This window comes from Felis catus, chromosome X, assembly GCF_018350175.1.
Source record: "Felis catus isolate Fca126 chromosome X, F.catus_Fca126_mat1.0, whole genome shotgun sequence".
NCBI classification, from domain to species: domain Eukaryota; kingdom Metazoa; phylum Chordata; class Mammalia; order Carnivora; family Felidae; genus Felis; species Felis catus.
Genome location: NC_058386.1, coordinates 101,500,635 through 101,520,125, shown reverse-complemented (window position 1 = coordinate 101,520,125; position 19,491 = coordinate 101,500,635). Strand labels below are relative to the sequence as shown.

Genomic DNA, 19,491 nt, shown 5'->3' with positions numbered 1-19,491 from the left:
GTGAGGAGGCTGCCTTCCGTGGCCAGAGGGGACAGACTGTTTGCCAAGGTGGAAATGGAAATTCTGCTCTGAGAGGAGAGACAGAGAAGCAGAAACAGAAGCAAAATTTGGCAGGACGGAGGACTGCCGCGTCCAGGTAGCTAAGCCAGCAATCCATCCAGCTTCTGATTATCTGTGGCGATGGGGAGAAGAAATGACACGGATGACCCTGAACAGTGGGTCATCCAAATGGGATTTTAAAATGCATCTTGTGCAGTGGTAGTATGTGGGCTTGTATTAGGTAATGTGATGTTGTTTAAATAGTTCATTGATTTTCATAATTCCGTTTGACTCGGACCAGGCTCAAAATTGCACACCCCAAGTATCAGTACTTGATGCTTGACTGCCCCTACACATCCTGAATGTCACGGGGAAAGCTGACCACAGACAAATGGCTCACGGAGAGGTGACTGTCAAAGCAGGAATACCGACCAAAGGAGGCAATTCTGGCCTGAGGGGGCTGGCGGGTTCCTAATTGCAATGACCCTGCCACAGCGGGGGCCCACGGGAGGGGCCCAGCAAACACACAGCAGGCAAGCCTTCTTTGCCCAGGAGCCTGCAAGAGCGGCCAGGATGCCCTTGCTTGTTTCCCAAGCATTTCCCTGGCAGAGGCTTCTATTATACTAAACTGGGAAGGTCCCAGACTGAGGCCAAAGCTTCAGTGTATCACTGCTGCTGGTCCAGGCTGAGCAGATAGTTCCTCAGGCCCTTGACCATGTGAGAGCCGTCCACTCGAGACTGTGACTTTACATGATTTCTTGATCCCTGGTCTACTATATTCTCTCTCTTTCCGGCCCTTGTTAGCACAACCCCTGCCACCCCCCAAAAAAGCCATCCACTGACAAATTGGAAGGCCCTCATAATAGCTCTGAGTGCCTTCTAGGCTATTTTATACATGCTCGATTTTATGGAAGGTGGCTAATGAGGGATTCTCCCTCCTCCCTGGTAAGATTAGAAGTAGAGGGGAGGGGCAAAGCAAACAAGCCATGCCTCTGGGGGATATACCTGCCTGGGCATAGGATGTGATTCCTATGGAGAACTGGTTATGTAAATGAATAATCACTCTAAACACATCAAAATGTTTCCACTGTTTTCTAGAGTCTCAGAGTAGAGAGGGAACTAAAGCACCACGTGGTCCAGCCCCCTGTCTCCAGGCAGGCGAAGGATTTCAGTTAAACAAGAACAGAGAATTGTGAACCGTCCCTTCAGGTCTCCTGAGACAGAGACTCTCAACACCTTTGCTCAGTCACCTCTCCATGTATGTGCTTTATGCCCTTGATAAGGATCAAGAATGAGCAGACAGAACTGTCGTGGGTCACGCTGGGGAGAACTGCAAGAGCGACAGGGAGTGAACAGAAGGAAGAGAGGCTACCGGCCTCCAGTAGGCCGGTAGGAAAGATTCCAGAGGCTGGTAGGAAGGATTAGCTGCAGCGCATAGGACATCTACATAGGCAGAGCCTGGCCTCCCGGTACCACCGTAGCTGGCTCTGTCTCTTCTGTAAGCACATTGGCTCTTGTATCCACCCATCCCCTCTGTTTCCACTGGTAGCATTTTATTTCACTCACTCAACAAGTAGATGTAGCGAGAATCTACTCTGTGCCAGAGAAAACAGGCACGAATGAGACAGGGGTGCCCTCCCTCTATGGATAGGAGCTTACAAACTAGTGAGGAAGACAAATCCCAATGATGGGCCATCACAGTACACTGAATAAAGGCAAGAGGCCACCATCTTCCCACACAGACGAAGGCTGCAGCCTTCCAACATGCCTTCCTGCTCCACATATCCCCTTCTAAGATCTGCTGCCACCAAAGTACTGCTTTCCTCACACTCTTCTCTCCCTAAAAGGCTTCTATGCCTCTCCACTCTCTACTGACTACCTGCTTTCCTTCAGAGCCTGGTACCCCAGTTCCCCTCTGCTCTGGTTCCAACATGCCTCTCAACCTTATCTCCCACTACCCTCCTAGAGGAACCTTGTGCCCCAGCAAGCCAGTCCTTTTTTTTTTTTTAAGTTTATTTTGAGTGAAAGAGCAGGATGGGGCAGAGAGAGAGAGAGGGAGGGAGAGAATCCCAACCCAGTTTCACAATGTCAGTACAGAGCCCAGAGCCCGATGCGGGGCTTGAACCCAGGAACCACAAGATCGTGACCTGAGCTGAAGTCAGACGCTTAACTGACTGAGCCACCCAGGTGCCCCAACCCAGTTCTTTTAAAGGACATCCCAGCCACCTGCATGCTTTTCTTCATACCATCACCTCTCTTTGGAATGCCTTCCTCTCCACTCCCATCTCTACCTACCAAGAGTTGAGCGTTACCTACCTTCTAGAATTTAAATACCATCTCCTTCTCTTCCTTTTCTGTTCAGCCCAGCTGGAAAGACTTCTACCTCCTCTGAGCTTCTATAGCTTGTTTACAGAAGCACATGGCAATATTCTGGCATTAGAGTGATTTGTGTGAATGTCTTATCTGCCCCGCTAGGCTTTGAATTTCATTCAGCACTGTACCTCTGGTACCTCACACAAGACTGATACTTATTGAATAAAGGACAAGTGGAGATAGAAGGGCATTATGGACTTGGAGCCGAATCAAAAGAAGCCAAATGAAGTTATTGGTGAGGAAGGGGACTCCAGCATTTTCCACAGAGTGCTTATATTAGGTTGGTTAGGTTTCTGGCATAAGAAAGGGAAAAGGGTCTGTTTTCCTTTAAAATATAAGTAATGAATTTCCTTCTATAATCTTTAATATTTTCTTCAAAGCAAGGTGGAGGAGCTTCTAGTTTTTACGCTGCATGGTTTAGCTCTGGCTTAAATTGTCCTCAAGGGAACAGGGCAGCCTATCCCTTATGAGAAAATATCAGACCAAATATATTTTTCATAATGTGTAAATATCACCCTACCCCAACGAAACTCTATGCGCCCCCAGGACCAGAATGAATTCTGAACTTCCTTTACAAATGTCTTCTTTGCTCCAATGGGGGCATGCGCATGCACACGCACACACGCACACACATCCAGGTGCACGTGGTGTATCAAGGTGCTGAGCAGAACAGGAGTTATACTCAATTCTTCACTGATTGGTGTCCTGCGAGACCCTCAATAGTGGAATTCTGTAAAATCGCGACAGGAAGGGACGATCTGATGGCAAATCTCCTCTTACTAGACCCGCTTCTGATGAGTATGAAGACTACAGTCATCACCTGATCACACAATTCACCAGCCAGCATTCGCAGGCCTCGTTAAGCGAGTGCTACTCTGAGCCATGAGAAGGAGGGGCTTGCTACCATGTTGTGGCCTGAGGGGATGGGTTGCAGCATATTGGCTTGTACTCTGCACCAAAGGATGCAGGCACCAAAGGGAAACACACAACATAAGAGGTTTTGATTAAACTTGTATCTTTGACATTCAGTCTGGAAACATGCATTCCCCTGTGACGGAGAGAAAAACCTCAAGTAAGCCATAGGAAATCAAAGGCTCCCTTTATTTCTTATCCACTTTTGAGCAATCTTTCCAAAGTTGTGGGAATTATGCACTGATGAGTACTTCCGCCTGTCACTCTTCCTTGGGAAGTGACCCCACGGAAGAGAGGTGGGCGATATGTTTAGACCTAGGACCATACAAATGACAGAGACACCACATGGAAGATACCACCAAATGTGATTGCTAGGACTGACTGGCAGAACTGGGGTATGTCAGTGTGTTGGATAAAGTGCTTCAGGGCTATTTTGGGGGTATTTCTTCCTTCATTTTTATTGAGATATAATTGACACACAGCACTGTAGAAGCTTAAGGTGTACAGCCTAATTACTTGACTTCTAATATTGAGAAAGGATGACCAAAACGAGTTTAGTTAACATCCATCATCTCATAAAGAGAGAGAAACAGTTTTTTCCTTCTGATGAGAACTTTTACGATCTGCTCTCTTAGCAGCTTTCCTATATACCATACATCGTGGGAGCTATAGTCGTCATGTTGTGCATTACATCCCCAGTATTTATTTACCTTCTAACTGGCAGTTTGTGCCTTTTGACTACCTTTTTTCAATTCCCCCACCCACCCCACCTCTGGTAACCACAAATCTGATATTTTCTGAGTTTGGTATGTGCGGTTTCTTTTTTGTTTTAGATTCTACACGTAAGTGAGATCATACACTATTTGTCTTTGTCTGACATATTTCACTTAGCGTTACGCCCTCCAGGTACAGTGCTTTGTTTATGATAGACTTAAAGTCAAATATGCATTTTCAAGAAGGATGCATGTCCAGCCATGGAAAGGAAATCAGGCAATATAACTTTCGAACTACCCAGCAACTGGGAAGGGCTATGGAAAATTCTACCTGATCCCCAACACCATTGTTTCTTTCACCAGAAAAGGATCAGGCAGCCACCTCCCAGCTAGATCTTTCCAGGTAATTACAGTCTTATCCAGCACTATTTATCTTTCCTCTCCAAATGTCCTCCTGTCAATTTGGAGAGTGGGGATGGGAACAGAATATGTAGGAACATGGCTGTGCTCTGGGGAATAAGCTTTTAAATGTATAATCTCAGACAAAGAGCACCAGTGACTGAGCTTAAACGGTGTCTGGAGGAGAAGGGTTTAGGAAACCAGACTTATCCACTGGCCACTGCTAAGTCTCGTTGGAATTTTTGGCACTTGTACCTCTGCTCGTGGATGGTTCGGATGGCATCTGATCTTGTCATCTTGCCCTGAGGAGTGGACACACCCACTGCCCTCCCCTTTAGATGAAATCTTGCTTTAAAAACAAGAGGCCGACTGGCTGAGAAAGAAGGAAATTGCCCCAAGCTGGAAAGCCTGTTGGGAACTTGCATGCATAGCATCTTAAGTCAGATGTCCTGGGGGAATGACCATGAGTGACCTTGCCATGATTTGAGGAAACCACTTAGAAATCAGGAAGGGTAATCCAATGAGGCAGAGTTGCTGTGGATGGATGTGAAACAGAGAGGAGCTGTCTGCATAATCCCGGCTGTGGGGCCCCAGTCTCCCTTGTGAGGAAGGCAGCTTCCTTCTCTCTGCTTCTTGGAAACACTTTGCCGCAGGGAAAAAGCAGCTTGGCACCCTGGGATGATTAAAGGTAGACGTTGTTTTCCTATCCTGGAAGGAAGACCAGGCAGACGGGTCGAGACCGTGCTGGGCACTCAAGCCCTTCCATGCCTCTTTCTCATCAGGGGCCTGGGATTTGCAGCCACAGAGCCCCAGAGCAGACCATGGGCAAACAGGCTGAGCCGGGCCCAGGATTCTGCCGTCAACCCCAGGCACAAACAGTACCCTTCGGCCTTTGCTTGATAATGAGGCCTTAGCTGCATAGTAGCAACACACCAATGACCATTTGGACTAAAATGCACTTAAACAAAGGATGCATCCAATTAAACGATTGGGCTTGGCATGTCTGTGACGTCAAATGACCTATCTGATTGTTTTTATATGCATACATGACTGTCTAAACCAATAGCGTGTGTGTGTGCGTGTGCGCATGCACGCATACACGTGGCACCGAGCTTGGGGTGGCACTGTGTATAGCCCCAAGTTCAGTTCCGTCTGATAAGATAAGGTCCAGCCCCCTCTCCCAAGCCTACCAAAGGCTGGTGTAGGTTTTAACATTTGAGCAACTCTCCAGGCTGAGTTCTTTAAAACCTAGTGAACTAACACTAAATCACTGTGCCATTTTGCATAATTGTCGGGGGAGGAAATAGTGAAGCCAGACTTTGCCATCGTGTCCAGGCTGTACCCTGCTCACTTTGGGTAAAAAGAATATAATTGTTTAACATATTAAAAGCAAATAAAAGTGCTTAAATATTTCGTAATTTGCAACTTGAAAAGAAAACAGTAATGGGTTTCCAAGTGCATGCCTTTACTTTTAATGAAGTGTTTATTTTTCATGGTTCTATTGGCAATAAAAGAACAGCTCCACATCAAAAGCCTTCAGGGAAGCAGTTTCCATTTGGAGGACAGTGAGATTGCCAATCATTCCGACTTTTTTTTAAAAAAAGGAAACTCACTAGACTATATTTCCAGATATATGTTATTGCCTATTATCCCAGGTAATTATTTTTTTTGTCTCTTACTCATATAGGCAAATTACAACGCATTATGTACTATACTCTAAAAAGATTAAAAAAAAAAAATTAAGTGACACTGGGATCAGGGGGCTCCAGAATGTTTTGATGAACATGTTTCCATTATCCTCTGTGCTTGTTCATTTTGTTGAAAGAATGATTCATTCATTTCAAATTTGGCAACTTAAACGGCAAATATAATTTTCCTATCACAATGCAAAATCAGTTTATTGCCCTTCCAGACATTGGGGCGGTTCTTGCCCTTTTTTCCTTTGCCAACAGCACCCTCTGCTGGTGTCTGTTATCCATCACATCTAATGGGATCGACCCAAATTGCAAACGGAGGCCTCCCTGCAACATTACACACAGCAGGACATGATTCATAAATCAGTTTTCCACCCTGGTGATTCATTACCAGATATATTTTTTCTGTAAAACAGCACAGCTCAAGGAAGTCATCAAGAATTCAGAAGCTGCAAGAAATACCTTCGTTTGATTAATCATCTCTCTGACCTTTTTCTTCTTATTGAACAAGGTTAATAATACTTGTTATCACTCAAAGTTAAACTGTATTAGCTGCCAAGTGATTTTTATTTGCAAAGGCCTGTTATCACTGCCAAGAGGCTTCAAAGTCGGGATCGGTTACATTCCTCAGGTATGACCCCGAGGGACATCTGACCAATGCGACGTTTCCCACTGGAGAGGTCAGCAGCTTCCACAGCGACCTGGAGAAGCTGACAAAAGTGGAACTAGATACTTCCAACCGTGAAAATGTCCTCATGTCAACCAACCTGACAGCAACTAGTACCATATATATTTTAAAACAAGGTAAGGATACTTCCCACTTCGCCTATCTTAACTTCTGCCTTCAAACCTCTGCACGCCATTAATAAATAGAACTCGCTCCTGGCTGAGGAGATGGCTTCTCCTCCCTATTTTCCAGCTACAGAGGCTAAAACCCAAACGAAACCACACCTTTCACAAAGTTCACGTTGCCACATTGGGCCACATCTCTGTGGGAGCTGTGAGGTTAAATCCCTGCCAAATCCGCTCCTCCTTCAGGTCATTTCCCAACACCCAGCTGTTTGTAAAGCTCTTTCGGGCTCTGATTGGGTTATATTAAAGAAATGAAGTCTGTGCCCCAGCTGAGATTAGCATTCTAGATCAATCCTGACGTGAGGCAAGAATGTAAGTGAAACGAGAGAATTAAAATCTCATTCTAGTCAGAGAGAAAAGTAAGAATGGAAGAAAAAGGAAAGGAAGCCTGGAGGGAGGGAGGGGAGAAGGGGCAGAAGGGGAGAAGGAGGGAGAGGGAGGGAAGAAAACAGAAGAGAACGGAAGGGAGGGAGGGAGGGAGGGTTGCATTTGGCGGGAATGTCTTGTTTTCTCTCTGCCCAGCCATGAAGGACTGATTCCGTTGTTAGGTTATGGGCCCAGACGCCCAAGTGTCCAGAGTTCAGGTTCACTCTGAAAGGACCGGTGGTAGCAACCTCTGTCAGTGTTACCGTGTCGCTAGGTCAGCGGGTGTCCCCAGGCAGTAAGGAGGCAGAGTTGAACTTCGTCTTCTCCTTCTAGCTCCCAGCGTGTCAAAATGAGGAGGCCAACCCGCCAGGTCCCAGATGGATTCTGTGAGGGAATTCTTTAAAACTGAAAAAGAGAAAGCCAAACACAGCCTGCAGTATTAGGAATCTTTGATCCGAGAAACAAGGTACCCCAGCTATGAAAATAACGAGACCCAGACGGACAGAGAGCGCGTCGGCCTGTCAGAGGGGTTGGCTAGCCCAGAAGGCAGTTGGGCCCATAGCGGCCCCTCTGCTCACCCCGCCCCAGACTTGCCTCCTGAGGCTCCGCTGGTCTCTTCTCTGCCTGCCGTGCTTCCCTTTCTCCCCCTCTTCCTCCTTTGCTCCTCTGTCTACAGAAAATACCCAGAGCACCTATCGTGTGAGTCCGGACGGCTCTCTGCGCGTCACCTTCGCCAGCGGGATGGAGATCAGCCTCAGCTCGGAGCCGCACATCTTGGCCGGGGCGGTCAACCCCACCCTGGGCAAATGCAACATCTCCCTGCCCGGAGAGCACAATGCAAACCTCATCGAGTGGCGGCAGCGCAAGGAGCAAAACAAAGGCAACGTTTCGGCGTTTGAAAGGAGACTGAGGGTAAGGCTTGGGACCCGACGCAAGATCCGCAACTGGCGGTTTAGGTTGGAAAACCACACAGCCGCCCTGATCTGAAGTCCCATCGCAACAAAGCTTTTCTGGGTGACTGACCAGCGTATAGGATACACTAATTCGAGAGAGGGTGCTAACGGCTGATAATGGTTCAGTGTCCTTAAATGAACACTCTAATAGGAGCATTCTTTGTCATTAGCCAGCTGAAGTGCTCTGATAGTAGCAATTTCAGCCACCAAGAAAGTCTGGGTGGAGAAATGGGTTTAGTAGGGAGGCCCTCCAGAATCCCTCCCAGCGTGCTGGGGAGATGGTCATCAGGCTCACTACACTTGACCCAGCTCCCTGCTCCGGGGGTAGTTTATACTTTATGTGGAAGGACCCGGCAGGCACCCACACAAGGACATGAGACAACAGGCAACATCTGGGCAAAGGCAGGTGCAAAGGAGGAATCGGTGAGTGATACTATTGCCGTGAATACACTATGAAGGGCCAGAGGGGTAAAGGACTAGCACCCAGATGTGTCCGGTGGTGCTCAGAGACAGCTGTCCAGAGGACATGAAAGGTTTCAGGGTTTTCACGTCTTTACCAGGCACAGTTCCCCGCAGTTAACCAGAGATCTCTGTCAAACCTGCCTTTCTGCCACACGCAAAGCCTCCGAGCACCACAGCACTCTGCCTGTCCCTTCTTCGTGTTAGGATGATGTGACCAACTTTCCCAATATAGTAACATTCAATATCAGCCCCAGAGCAACTGCCAGCCCGAGGGAAACAATCAGTCACAATTGAGGCCGGGCCTGCCTTGAGTGCCTGGATACCCGGGAAGCTCGCGCTTTCTTCACTCACAGTACAAATTCGCTCCCGGTGAAAATGTGGTAACCTTTAGGCTGTGGAAATGCAACGCCAAACAACCACCCAATTCCAGTAAGAAGCGGTCAAACCAGTCCAAAGGCGTGACGTGGACAAAACAACCCAGCACTCACTTTTTCGGGCAGTTCTTTTGGTGACACACAGGCACAGACTTCAGTGATTTTGTAATGCCACTACAGCTGTCTACAGGCACAAGTCAATTGTCTGTTTTGATTCTACCACCAGTCTCCAACAGGACATTTACTGCTGATATGTCCCTGAATTGAGAGGTAAAACCAGTCCAAAGAGTCCACCCCTCTCTGTGTGGGAGGCAGTGAGGGTTTCAGTCAGAATTCTAGAAACGAGATCTCCTGGGCAGAGCCGTAGATGGGGAAGTTAGATGACCTGGCTTAAGAAATGCCTTTATTTTCTTCGCCTGTGAAATGAAAGTATCATGCTCAAGAAAAGTAAGAACTATGTACATATGGCTTATCAACCTCATGGACTCCCCGCAGAATAATTGTATCACATAAATGATCTCTTAGTGCCTCCCCTGGTTTACAGCCTCAAGAAAACATTATGAACCATATCAGGTACTATGGGTTTTCCCGTTCGTCAGGAAACCCCATCCTATACTATGTGACTTTGGGGTTTTCCACTTTCTAGGATAACCCGCCATTTTCTCCCCTCCATATGCACAGATAATGGAGAGACTATAAACTGTAACTTATACCTCATATCCGAAATTGTTCTTAATGTTGAAAAGTTAATGCTCATAAAACATTTGGGGCATTTGGGGGCCCTTTAGTGTTAAGGAGTGAAGTATTATTTAGTTAACACTATTTATAATTGACCCATTTCCCTTCCTGTCGTACAGTTGAGCAGATTTGTGGAACTGCTTATAAGGGCAACAGATTCAGGACTTTCTCTTCTATGTGACTTCTAGGGTACTTCCTGAGGTCCTGTGACACAGTGGAGCCCCTGAGCAGCTGAGTGGTGTCACCGTGCATGTCCCTAGAAACCTAACAGCAATCCTTTACATATGTTTCGTGCCCTAGAGTTAACAAAATGCTTTCGGAGCCAGGATTTTATTGGATCGCCACCACCGTCAATTGTTGTTATTCCCAACTTACAGATAAGGAGACTAAGGCCCAGAGAGGTTAAGTGATTTGCCCAAAGTCAAACAGCTATTAAGGATCAGAGCCAGCACTAAAATGTGGGTCTTCCCCTAGTGCACCACTCTTTCCACTTCATCATGCTGTGCTGCCTTGTTCCTTAAAATAATTAATCTATAAATCATTGCCCCACTCAGTGGAGCCACCTTGGCAGGGTCTGACTCCTCATTTCAATGCTGACAAAAAGAGACAAATAATCGACTCTAATGTACTGGCGAGTGTGGGCGGTACAGGACAGCTGGCTGGCCTCCAGGCAGGAGGAGCGTGGAAGAGGCAAGGGAAGGAAAGCTGCTTAACTGGCTAATTCTTACCTTCTCTCCCCATCCTTACGCATTTTTGTTTATACCGCTGCCTCGGTTTCCCCAGATGAGGCAAATCTGATTTAACGGAATGTATATGCTCCCTTAGCATAGGTGTGAATCCAATTTTGACGAGGCAAGCTCTCTTCCCCTGCTGAGTTTATTATTTCAGAGATGGTACCCCTTCACTTCCGGTCACTTTTCAAGGAGCAAGCAGATGGCACGAGATGGAACGTTCTCTCTTCCCGGGCCAGATATGCAGGGTCCCATTTGTAAGCATACATGTACAGAACAAGCTTTTCCGATGCCCTCAAGGACCTCAAGGCCTAGACGGAATCATTTTATTTATGTATTTATGTATTTATTTATGTATTTATTTATTTATTTAAATTCAAGTGAATTAACATACAGTGTAGTATTGGTTTCAGGAGTAGGACCCGGTGACTCATCACCTACACATGACACCCAGTGCTCATCCCAACAAGTGCCCTCCATCCCGCCCACTCCCCACCGGCAACCCTCAGTTTGTTCTGTGTCATTAGAGTCCCTTGTGATTTGCTTCCCTCTCTCTGTTTTTATCTTATTTTCCTTCCCTTCCCCTGTGTTCATCTGTTGTGTTTCTCAAGTTCCATATATGAGTGAAATCATGATATCTGTCTTTCTCGGACTGACTTATTTCACTTAGCATTATACCCTCCAGTTCCAACCATGCTGTTGTGAATGGCAAGATTTCATTCTTTTTGATCACCAAGTAATATTCCATTGTAGGAATATACCTCATCTTCTTTACCCATTCATCTAGACTGAATCATTTACTTCTCCAGGTGGAGCAGCCAGTCCACAACGAGGGCAAGTTGGGGGTACCAGAGCTCTTGAGACAGAATACCAGGTTCAGATAGTCATACAACATAGAAACTCCTGCTGTACTGTGGGGAATAGGACTCCTCTTTGAAAAACCACACAGAGGTGTGGTTGTCATTTTTAAATGTGCTTGGGCAGCAGGTCCTAAAACACTACTTGTTTGGGCACAAAATGACAGGTTCATTTAAAGACCCCTTTGGGAAGATGATGGACATTCCAAAAAGCTACCTGTCACATCCAGCCTAGACCTTCTAGCTCAAAGAAAAACAGACAAGAATAGACTTCTCTTAGAGATAAAGCAACAAGAGTTGATCTTCTCTAATGATTGATGGCATTTTTTTTTTTTCATACAAAGTCATCTCAAGGCGAGCAAGGTAGGCTGTCAGGAAACGTGATATCCTGCTCACCCTGGCCAGGCGAGGGATTTGTAACTTCTGGGATGTCCTGTGCCAACTCCATTAAGTGAAATAACTCACATTAACATCCGGAAATTTCCTTTATTTCAAAAATCCATTCCCTACGCCAACCTGAATTGTGTTTGAATCACCTTCCTTGCAAAGTACTTTTACATCCAGTCCATGTATCTTATCTGTTGCATCAGCCTGTCCCCATAAATACATTTCCCTGGACAATGGAGACATTAGAGTGCAGATAACAATGGAAGCAGTTGTAAAAGAATTGGACATTCACCCACAGCGAACCAGTCTGGGAACTTCACCCAGATTGCACCTCGCCACACGCACGTATACTAATCCCGTCATAGGAGACTTATCCCAGCACTGGATCCCAGAGCTCTTTACAAGATTTCGCAGACTGAGATGTGAGGTTACAGCAAAACCCCAGCACTACACCCTCCTTTATGAAAAGGAAAAAAACAAAAACAAAACAAAAGTCCAGGAAGCTTAGCACTTCAAACCAAAGTCATAAAATCAAGTAAGATGATTATGTGTTTACAAGCAAAATGAAGCAAAGACTTATCTAAAACCCTCACAATTGATTTTTGTCCCCTCTCCACTCAAAGATAACTGAGCACCGGGTAGATTGTTTTTTAAATGCAACATGTGACCGTTCATACATGATCTGAGCTCTGAAACGGGGAACAAGCCCAGATGCAACACAGGGTCCCAGGCTGACAAATGATGGGGAATTTGGGAGGCAGCCAAGAAGGTTCCAGCATCTCCCTCCCTTCTCAGAAAATGCCTTTGCTGACAGGGCACTCGGCTACAGGCTGCTCAGAGTTGGAGTTCACATTTGCTTCACGCTATTTTAACTTCCTTCTCCCCGGGTTTGCTGGAGGGATTCGTTTTGTGAAAATTTAGATAAGGAGCCTACTTGCAGATAGGTTAATCTATTTTCAAAATATATCTGTCATTCTCAGTCCCAAGTAACAGTGCGTCTACCCCTAAGGAGTCACCTGGAGACAGGAACTTTCGGGCATCCAGGCAACCGGGCCGAGTTGGGTTTTTTGGGGCCAGGGGATTCTTGGGGCCCTCCAAGCACAGAAGCTACTACATTTGTTAATCTTAAGTCAACCCCACTAAGAGAACTCGAAAGAAAGTATTTCACGTATTATTCCGCATGCATGTAAGCATTAATGATTTGGTATGAAAAATTTCCATTGTCTGTTGTATGGTTACACAAATGAATTCCCCAACAGGAGAGCATTTAAACGAGAGCAAATTAATATAATGCAAAAAGCATCTAAGTTAAATGATATGGCAGAAGCCAGGTGAGCGGAATGAGTAAGATTTTGAGGAACAAGTGGTATGCCCATAATATTGCACCCCTTTTCCCATCTATGAAAGGAGCGATATGGGCTGTGCAATCTCCATCAAGAGTGGCATTATCACAATTGGTCATAATTACAGCAGCTAACATTCACTGAGGTCTTACTATGTGTATTGCTATATATTAATTCACTTAGTACGCATGACACTTTATCAGGTGGTTTCTATTATTATCATTCCCATTTTACAGATTAAGAAACAGGCACAGAGAGGTCACACATAACTAGTAAGTGGCAATACCAGGATTTGAACCCAGGCGGGTCAACTCAATAGCCCATGTCCCAAGATTGCTACTAGCACTAAGATTTTGTGGGCTGGCGAGGTAAGGAGAGTATCTTGTGAGTAAAAACAAGAAAAGAGATAAAAGGAAACTCCAGATGGAATAGTAGTAGCTGATGCTAACACAAAATACAGGCCCTGTTCATTTATAGGCAAATCTGTGAATTAAAAGCAAGCCTAAGTATGGTTTTGATTGTCAGCCTAGCAGTTGTCAATAACAAATAAAATCTGTAGCATTGTCCTGATTGATTTCTAAAAATCAAGTACTAATTACCTTAAAACCAGTGAGTGCAGGGTAGCATGTACTAATTTAAAATCTGTGACTTTTCTATCCATTCTCATAAATTCATAGAAATTAAATGCAGGGCATCTCCCAAACCGTGATGTGATTGCTTGGCCTGTGTCCGTTATTCACCTTCCGACTTTTCCAGCAAAGATTAACAGATTAATTCAGGTGCATTGTGAGCTGAAATGCTAGACAGCAGGAAATTCAGCCTTTTCTTCCCTGTAGAAGAAAGGAAATCAATTGCCATAATCATAGCTTACTTGAGTTCAACACATTTTGTGTATGTGTTTTATATACATGTATTCTGTATATATAGGATATATATAGAATATATTCAACTGAACCATAGCAAATTGCCGTTTTTGTAGGCCCAAAACAGTCAAATATCAACAAGCTACCTATACATCAACTTCATATATCTTTATCCTGCTAATTGAATGAGTCTTGAATCGGAAGGGTTTAAAAGACTTTCTCTTAAGCCCTTAAAACATAAATTCCTAGGAAGGAGCAAGAAAGGCTCTGAGTGCAGGCAAAGGACACCTTTCTTTGGAGCCTGTACCCACCTTTCTTTGGAGCCTGTACCCACCCTTTCAAGCACTTTGATCTCTGCGGGAATCACAACCCATGGCTCCCTGGGCCACTGGCTTCCCTCTTTCCTTTCTGGTCCAACTAGGAACAAAAAGCAAGCCCTTCTCCTTATTTCTCCTTAGCAAAGCGGAAAGAAATCTGAGGGCAACCAGAGGATGAACTAAAGCATAGATACTTCTTCCCCTATGAGAAATGTTTACCAAGTCCAGCTTTCAGCTCATCAGTTGCCAAACTCAGAGGTCCCGTTCAGTGCGCAACCTGTCGAAAAAGACCTCCCTTTTAACTTGGGGCGATTACCAAGTTTCAACCCTTTCTTTGCCCTCTCTTTTCCAACCCAAGAATTGGTGTAGACTAGAGGAAGAGTATGTTGGGGAGAAAAACAATCTCCTTACACTCTTCTAAGTTCTTTGGCTGGTGTAATACTTAAACGGGTATAAAAACAGATGAAGAGGAGAAAACACAGACCTAAGTTTAATAACATGTATACCTCCTGTGTACATTAAGTAACACCTCCAGCTAGACAAAAGATATTGGAGGTGAGGAGTCAGTTATGGGAGGTTACCAGGAAAACAACACTAAACAAGGGTGTAGTTTATGTAATTTTAAATCCTCACCTTCTCCATTGCTAAGAGTTTCTAGAGATTTAGTCATTCCCCACTTTCTGATACAAGGAGACACCCTTCCAAATGGAAATTCCCCTTAAAAATGCAAATGGTCAACTTCACAGTTTTTTTAAGAGCTTCTCCTGTGTCTGCTTCTTAAAAATAATCAGCCTAAAATATGCCAAGGAGGCATAATTTGTGGTGGCCAATTCTTACCCCATGCAGAATTTTTGTATTATTTATTATTTTCTGTATTATTTATTATCTGTTATTTTATTATTTATTTCCCATGGCAATAAAGACGGATGCTCCACACTTAGGTCAAAGGCGATTATTGTCTTTCAGGCAAACTAGTGTTTGTATGAACATGGAGCTTTCCCAACTTTGCTCAAGACCCCAACAGCCATTGGCAATCAGCCTAAGCTTGGATTCCTGCCAAAATGGCCGGAGCATATAAGTCTCCATGATGAGGGTGGGGGAGCCCACCCAGAAAAGCATACTCCTTCCCAGCCTCCTCACACTTAGTTTCCACGGGAGACTCGAGGGGGACTCCGTGGCATCTTCTATTCAACTTCATCCACTTTCACCTCTAGCTGAATTGTACACTACCTTCTCTTTTGGGTTCCTGGACTCAATTCCAATGTGGGAGGTGGAGTTAACCCACACCAACAAGCAATTCTTGGGACACCAGCTGACTTTCCTACAAGTCAATTTAATTCTGACACTATCTACCAAGAGATAGCATCAGACTCCACCGGTTAAGGGTTCAGTCCTACAAAACTGCCCCCTGCCCACTACTTAGACGCCAGTCGGTCCCAAGTCTAAGTTGTTACCAGTGCTTCTGACGGACTGGCTATAAACCAGAGGTTCCCACAACCCTTTCCTTGGGTTTGATTAATTTGCTACAGCAGCTCACAGGACTTAGAAATAATTTACTTACTAGATCACCAGTTTCTTATAATGGGTAGAACTCAGGAAGAGCCGGATGGAACTGATGCAGAGGGCAGGGTATGGGGAAGGGTGTGGAGCTTCTGTGCCCTCCAGGTGCGCCACTCTCCCAGCTTCTACACTTGTTCACCAGCCCAGGAGCTGGCCGACCTATTCTTTGGGTTTGTTTGTTTTCGGGGGGGTGGGGGGGGGTGGGGGGTGGGGAGAAAGAGTGAGCATGAGCAGGAGAGGGGCAGAGGGAAAGAGAATCTTAAGCAGGCTCCACACTCAGCACAGAGCCTGACATGGGGCTTGATCCCATGACCCTGGGATCATGACCTGAACCGAAATCAAGAGTCAGATGCTCTACCGACTGAGCCACCCAGGCGCCCCTCCTTTGCGTTTTTATGGAGACTTCATTACTTAGGAAAGATTGATTAAATCATTGGCTATTGGCAACTGATTCAACCTCCAATCACTCCCTCCTTCTCCAGAGGTTTGGAGGGAGGTACTAGAAGTACCAACCCTCTAATCACCCTGCTGGTTTCCCAGGCAACCAGTCCCCATTCGTAGGTTACCAGAGGGCCCTCCAAATGTCACTTCATTAACATAACAAAAGGCAGCTTTATCACTCTTATCATAGGAGATTCCAAAGGTTTTAGGAGCTTTGTGCTGGGAACTGGGTGGAACACCAAATATATATTTCTTACAAATCACAATATCACACTCTCCAAACCTCTTTGAAACTAGTTTTCTGGCAGCATCTGAATATCAGAGTACATTATCCGGAAAAAGAGAAGCATGGTTGCCGACGTATTGACAGGCAGAGAAAGAACATTGGGCCGTCTTCGTCTGCTTTGTACCACTTACCAGTGATCCCTGCCTGTGTCACGGTAACGACTTTATTAAGAAATGTGTTCTTGAGTAGTGAACTTACTCTATCAGACAAATAAAACCACAAATTTAGTTGAACTGGAAATCACTTGTTACTTTGCCTCTTTAACTATCATTATAACATAAATTGTAACAGTTACAACCGTCTCTGGGAGTACACGGATATTTTACAGCTATTGTAAATGAGCGGTATTACAGTTGGAGATATGTGGCTATAAAACCACAGGAAAGGTAGTTGAAGAAAGAACACCTGGTTACGTATAGGTTTCCAAGCCCTGCGTATCAAAAGACAGAAAATATGTGCTTCACTATCACCTTTTAAGGAATAACAGCAGGATACTGTATATTTATGCACTACAGCGCTGCACACATTGGCTACAGATGGTTTAAAGAGTCCTGATTCCCAACCTGTGTGTGGCTCTATTCCGTGAATTAAACCCACCCCTGAGACCAACAGCACTTCCTTTCAAATAATTTAGGGATCTCATCTCTAGTCTTCTGGATAGAATTCATGGCGTGGAACATTTGCTAGGTCCTAATTTTGTTTGTTTGTTTGCAGAAGCTCAAAATTAAAGGCAAATATCATTAGCCCCAGCTGACTGATGAAGAAACTGAACCAAAAGAGACGTTTTAAAGCAAAATGCCACACCCCAGTAGTAAAAGGACAAACGTCATGAATAGACAATTCATAGAAGACATACATATGGCCAATAAAATTAAAAAAAGACTCAACCTCACTACTTAGCAAATTTTTTTTAACTTTTTTTAATGTTTATTTATTTTTGAGAGAGAGAGACAGAGTTCGAGTGGGAGAGAAGCAGAGAGAGAGGGAGACAGAATCCGAAGCAGGCTCCAGGCTGAGCTGTCAGCACAGGGCCCCATGCGGGACTTGAACTCGTGAACTGCGAGATCATGACCTGAGCTGAAGTCAGACACTTAACTGACTGAGCCAACCAGGCACCCCGCATTACGAATCTTTAATATGTTCTCGTTTCACACCTATTGAATTCTGTACTAAGTAAATACTTATTTACAAAAATGTTCAACAAAATATTAAATATGAAAGAATAACAAAAAGTAAAAACTGTAATTTCTAACAATAGGAAAAAGGATAAATAAATAATTATCATGTAAGAAGACACTAGGCAACCGTTAAAATTCACATTTTAACAATATTTAATAATATGAGGAATGCTCATAATAAAACATTAGCTAAAAAAGTAGGACATAGAACTTTCAAGTACAACCTTAGTTGTATTTTTCAGTATATACACAGATTATTCAAGAAAGTGAGATGGATGGAATGTAGCAAAGTATTAGCAGTGATTAGCATTAGAGGGTGAGATGACAGGTAATTGCTTTCTTATTCTATTTCTATATTTCCCAGTGTTTCTGCAATGAAAAAAAATACCACTTTTATGATGGAACGTGGGGTTTGAGGAAATTATTTTGAAAACCAAAGTGAGCAAGGGAACACAGGACTTAGAAATGCGAATGTTGGCTTTGCAGTTGTAGGGGCGGGAAATTGTTCCCTTCTTCCTTTCTAGATTCTTTGGTTGGTCTAATGAAATTCACCTGAGACAGATTAATAAGAGGAAAACCAATTTAATTTTGCACTTATGGAAACCCCACAAAAACACAAGAGGCTCAAAGACAAGCAATATGAGGCTTCTAGACCATCCTGAACTAAGAGATGAGAGAGGGTGCCTGGGGCTCCAGGGCGGGGAGGAGGGTAATTCACAGGATGAGGAGGAGAATAAGAGCAGATGTTTAGTAATTACACGTTGGTCCTGCCATACAGATAGGTCATTCTGATAAAAAGTAATCTCGGGTAATAGCTCTGTTCCTGAACCAGGCCTCCTATCTAACTGAATTCTTTTAGGTAGTTAAGGAAGGGATCAAAGTTTTTCTTAAACCTGCTGGGTCTTCACTGACCTCAGCTCAAAATGATACGCGGGCCAAAGTGGCACGTTTTGGGTGGGATATTCTCCTCCCTTTCACAGTTATCTGGCCACTAAGATAAGAACTGTCTTTGGATCCAACTTCCACGTGGAATCCTAAAAACACCTGAACTCAGATACAGAGAATAAATTGGTGGTTGTGGGACAGGGGGTGGGAGACAGGAAGGGAAATGGGTGAAGGTGATCAAAACTATAAACTTCCAGTTATAAAATAGATAAGTCCTGGGGATGTAACGCACAACACGGTGACTACAGTTAATAGGACTGTGTCACACATTTGAAAGCGGCTGAGAGAGTACATCTTAAAAGTTCGCATCACAAGACAAAAAAATGTGTAACTGTGTGGAGATGAATGCTGATGAGACTTATTCTGGTGATCACTTCACAATATATACAAATACTGAGTCGTGCTGTACGCCTGAAACTAATGTTGTATGTCAATTATATCTCAAAGAATGAAAAGAAAAATTTTTAAGTAAAAAAATTTTTAAAAATCTCATTCTGAACCGAGATTTGAAAATTGGACTCTTGAGACTTGTAGAGGCTTCACGACTGGGTTTCAGAGCCCCTCTTGAGATTTCGTGTAAAACATTCCTGTTTGTGTGTCCGTGCATTTTTCTGGGGGCACGGTACAGAGCTTTAAGGTATTTAAAGGGATCCTTGTCCACAGAAGTTAAAAATGAACATAGAGTTTAGCTGAGTAGTGAGTGAATCA

The 19,491-nt window shown here is 44.5% G+C and overlaps 1 protein-coding gene across 3 annotated transcripts in view; it reads left to right on the top strand.

The window, feature by feature from the left end:
* The window catches only part of TENM1 (teneurin transmembrane protein 1), a 786,286-nt gene that overhangs the window by 748,872 nt on the left and 17,923 nt on the right, over positions 1-19,491 (top strand). For all 3 annotated transcript variants that reach the window (XM_011279454.3, XM_011279453.3, XM_019824255.2), the window contains 2 exons: positions 6,762-6,934; positions 8,025-8,260. In XM_011279454.3, coding sequence (XP_011277756.1) covers positions 6,762-6,934; positions 8,025-8,260 — 409 coding nt within the window. The remainder of the gene's footprint in view (positions 1-6,761; positions 6,935-8,024; positions 8,261-19,491) is intronic.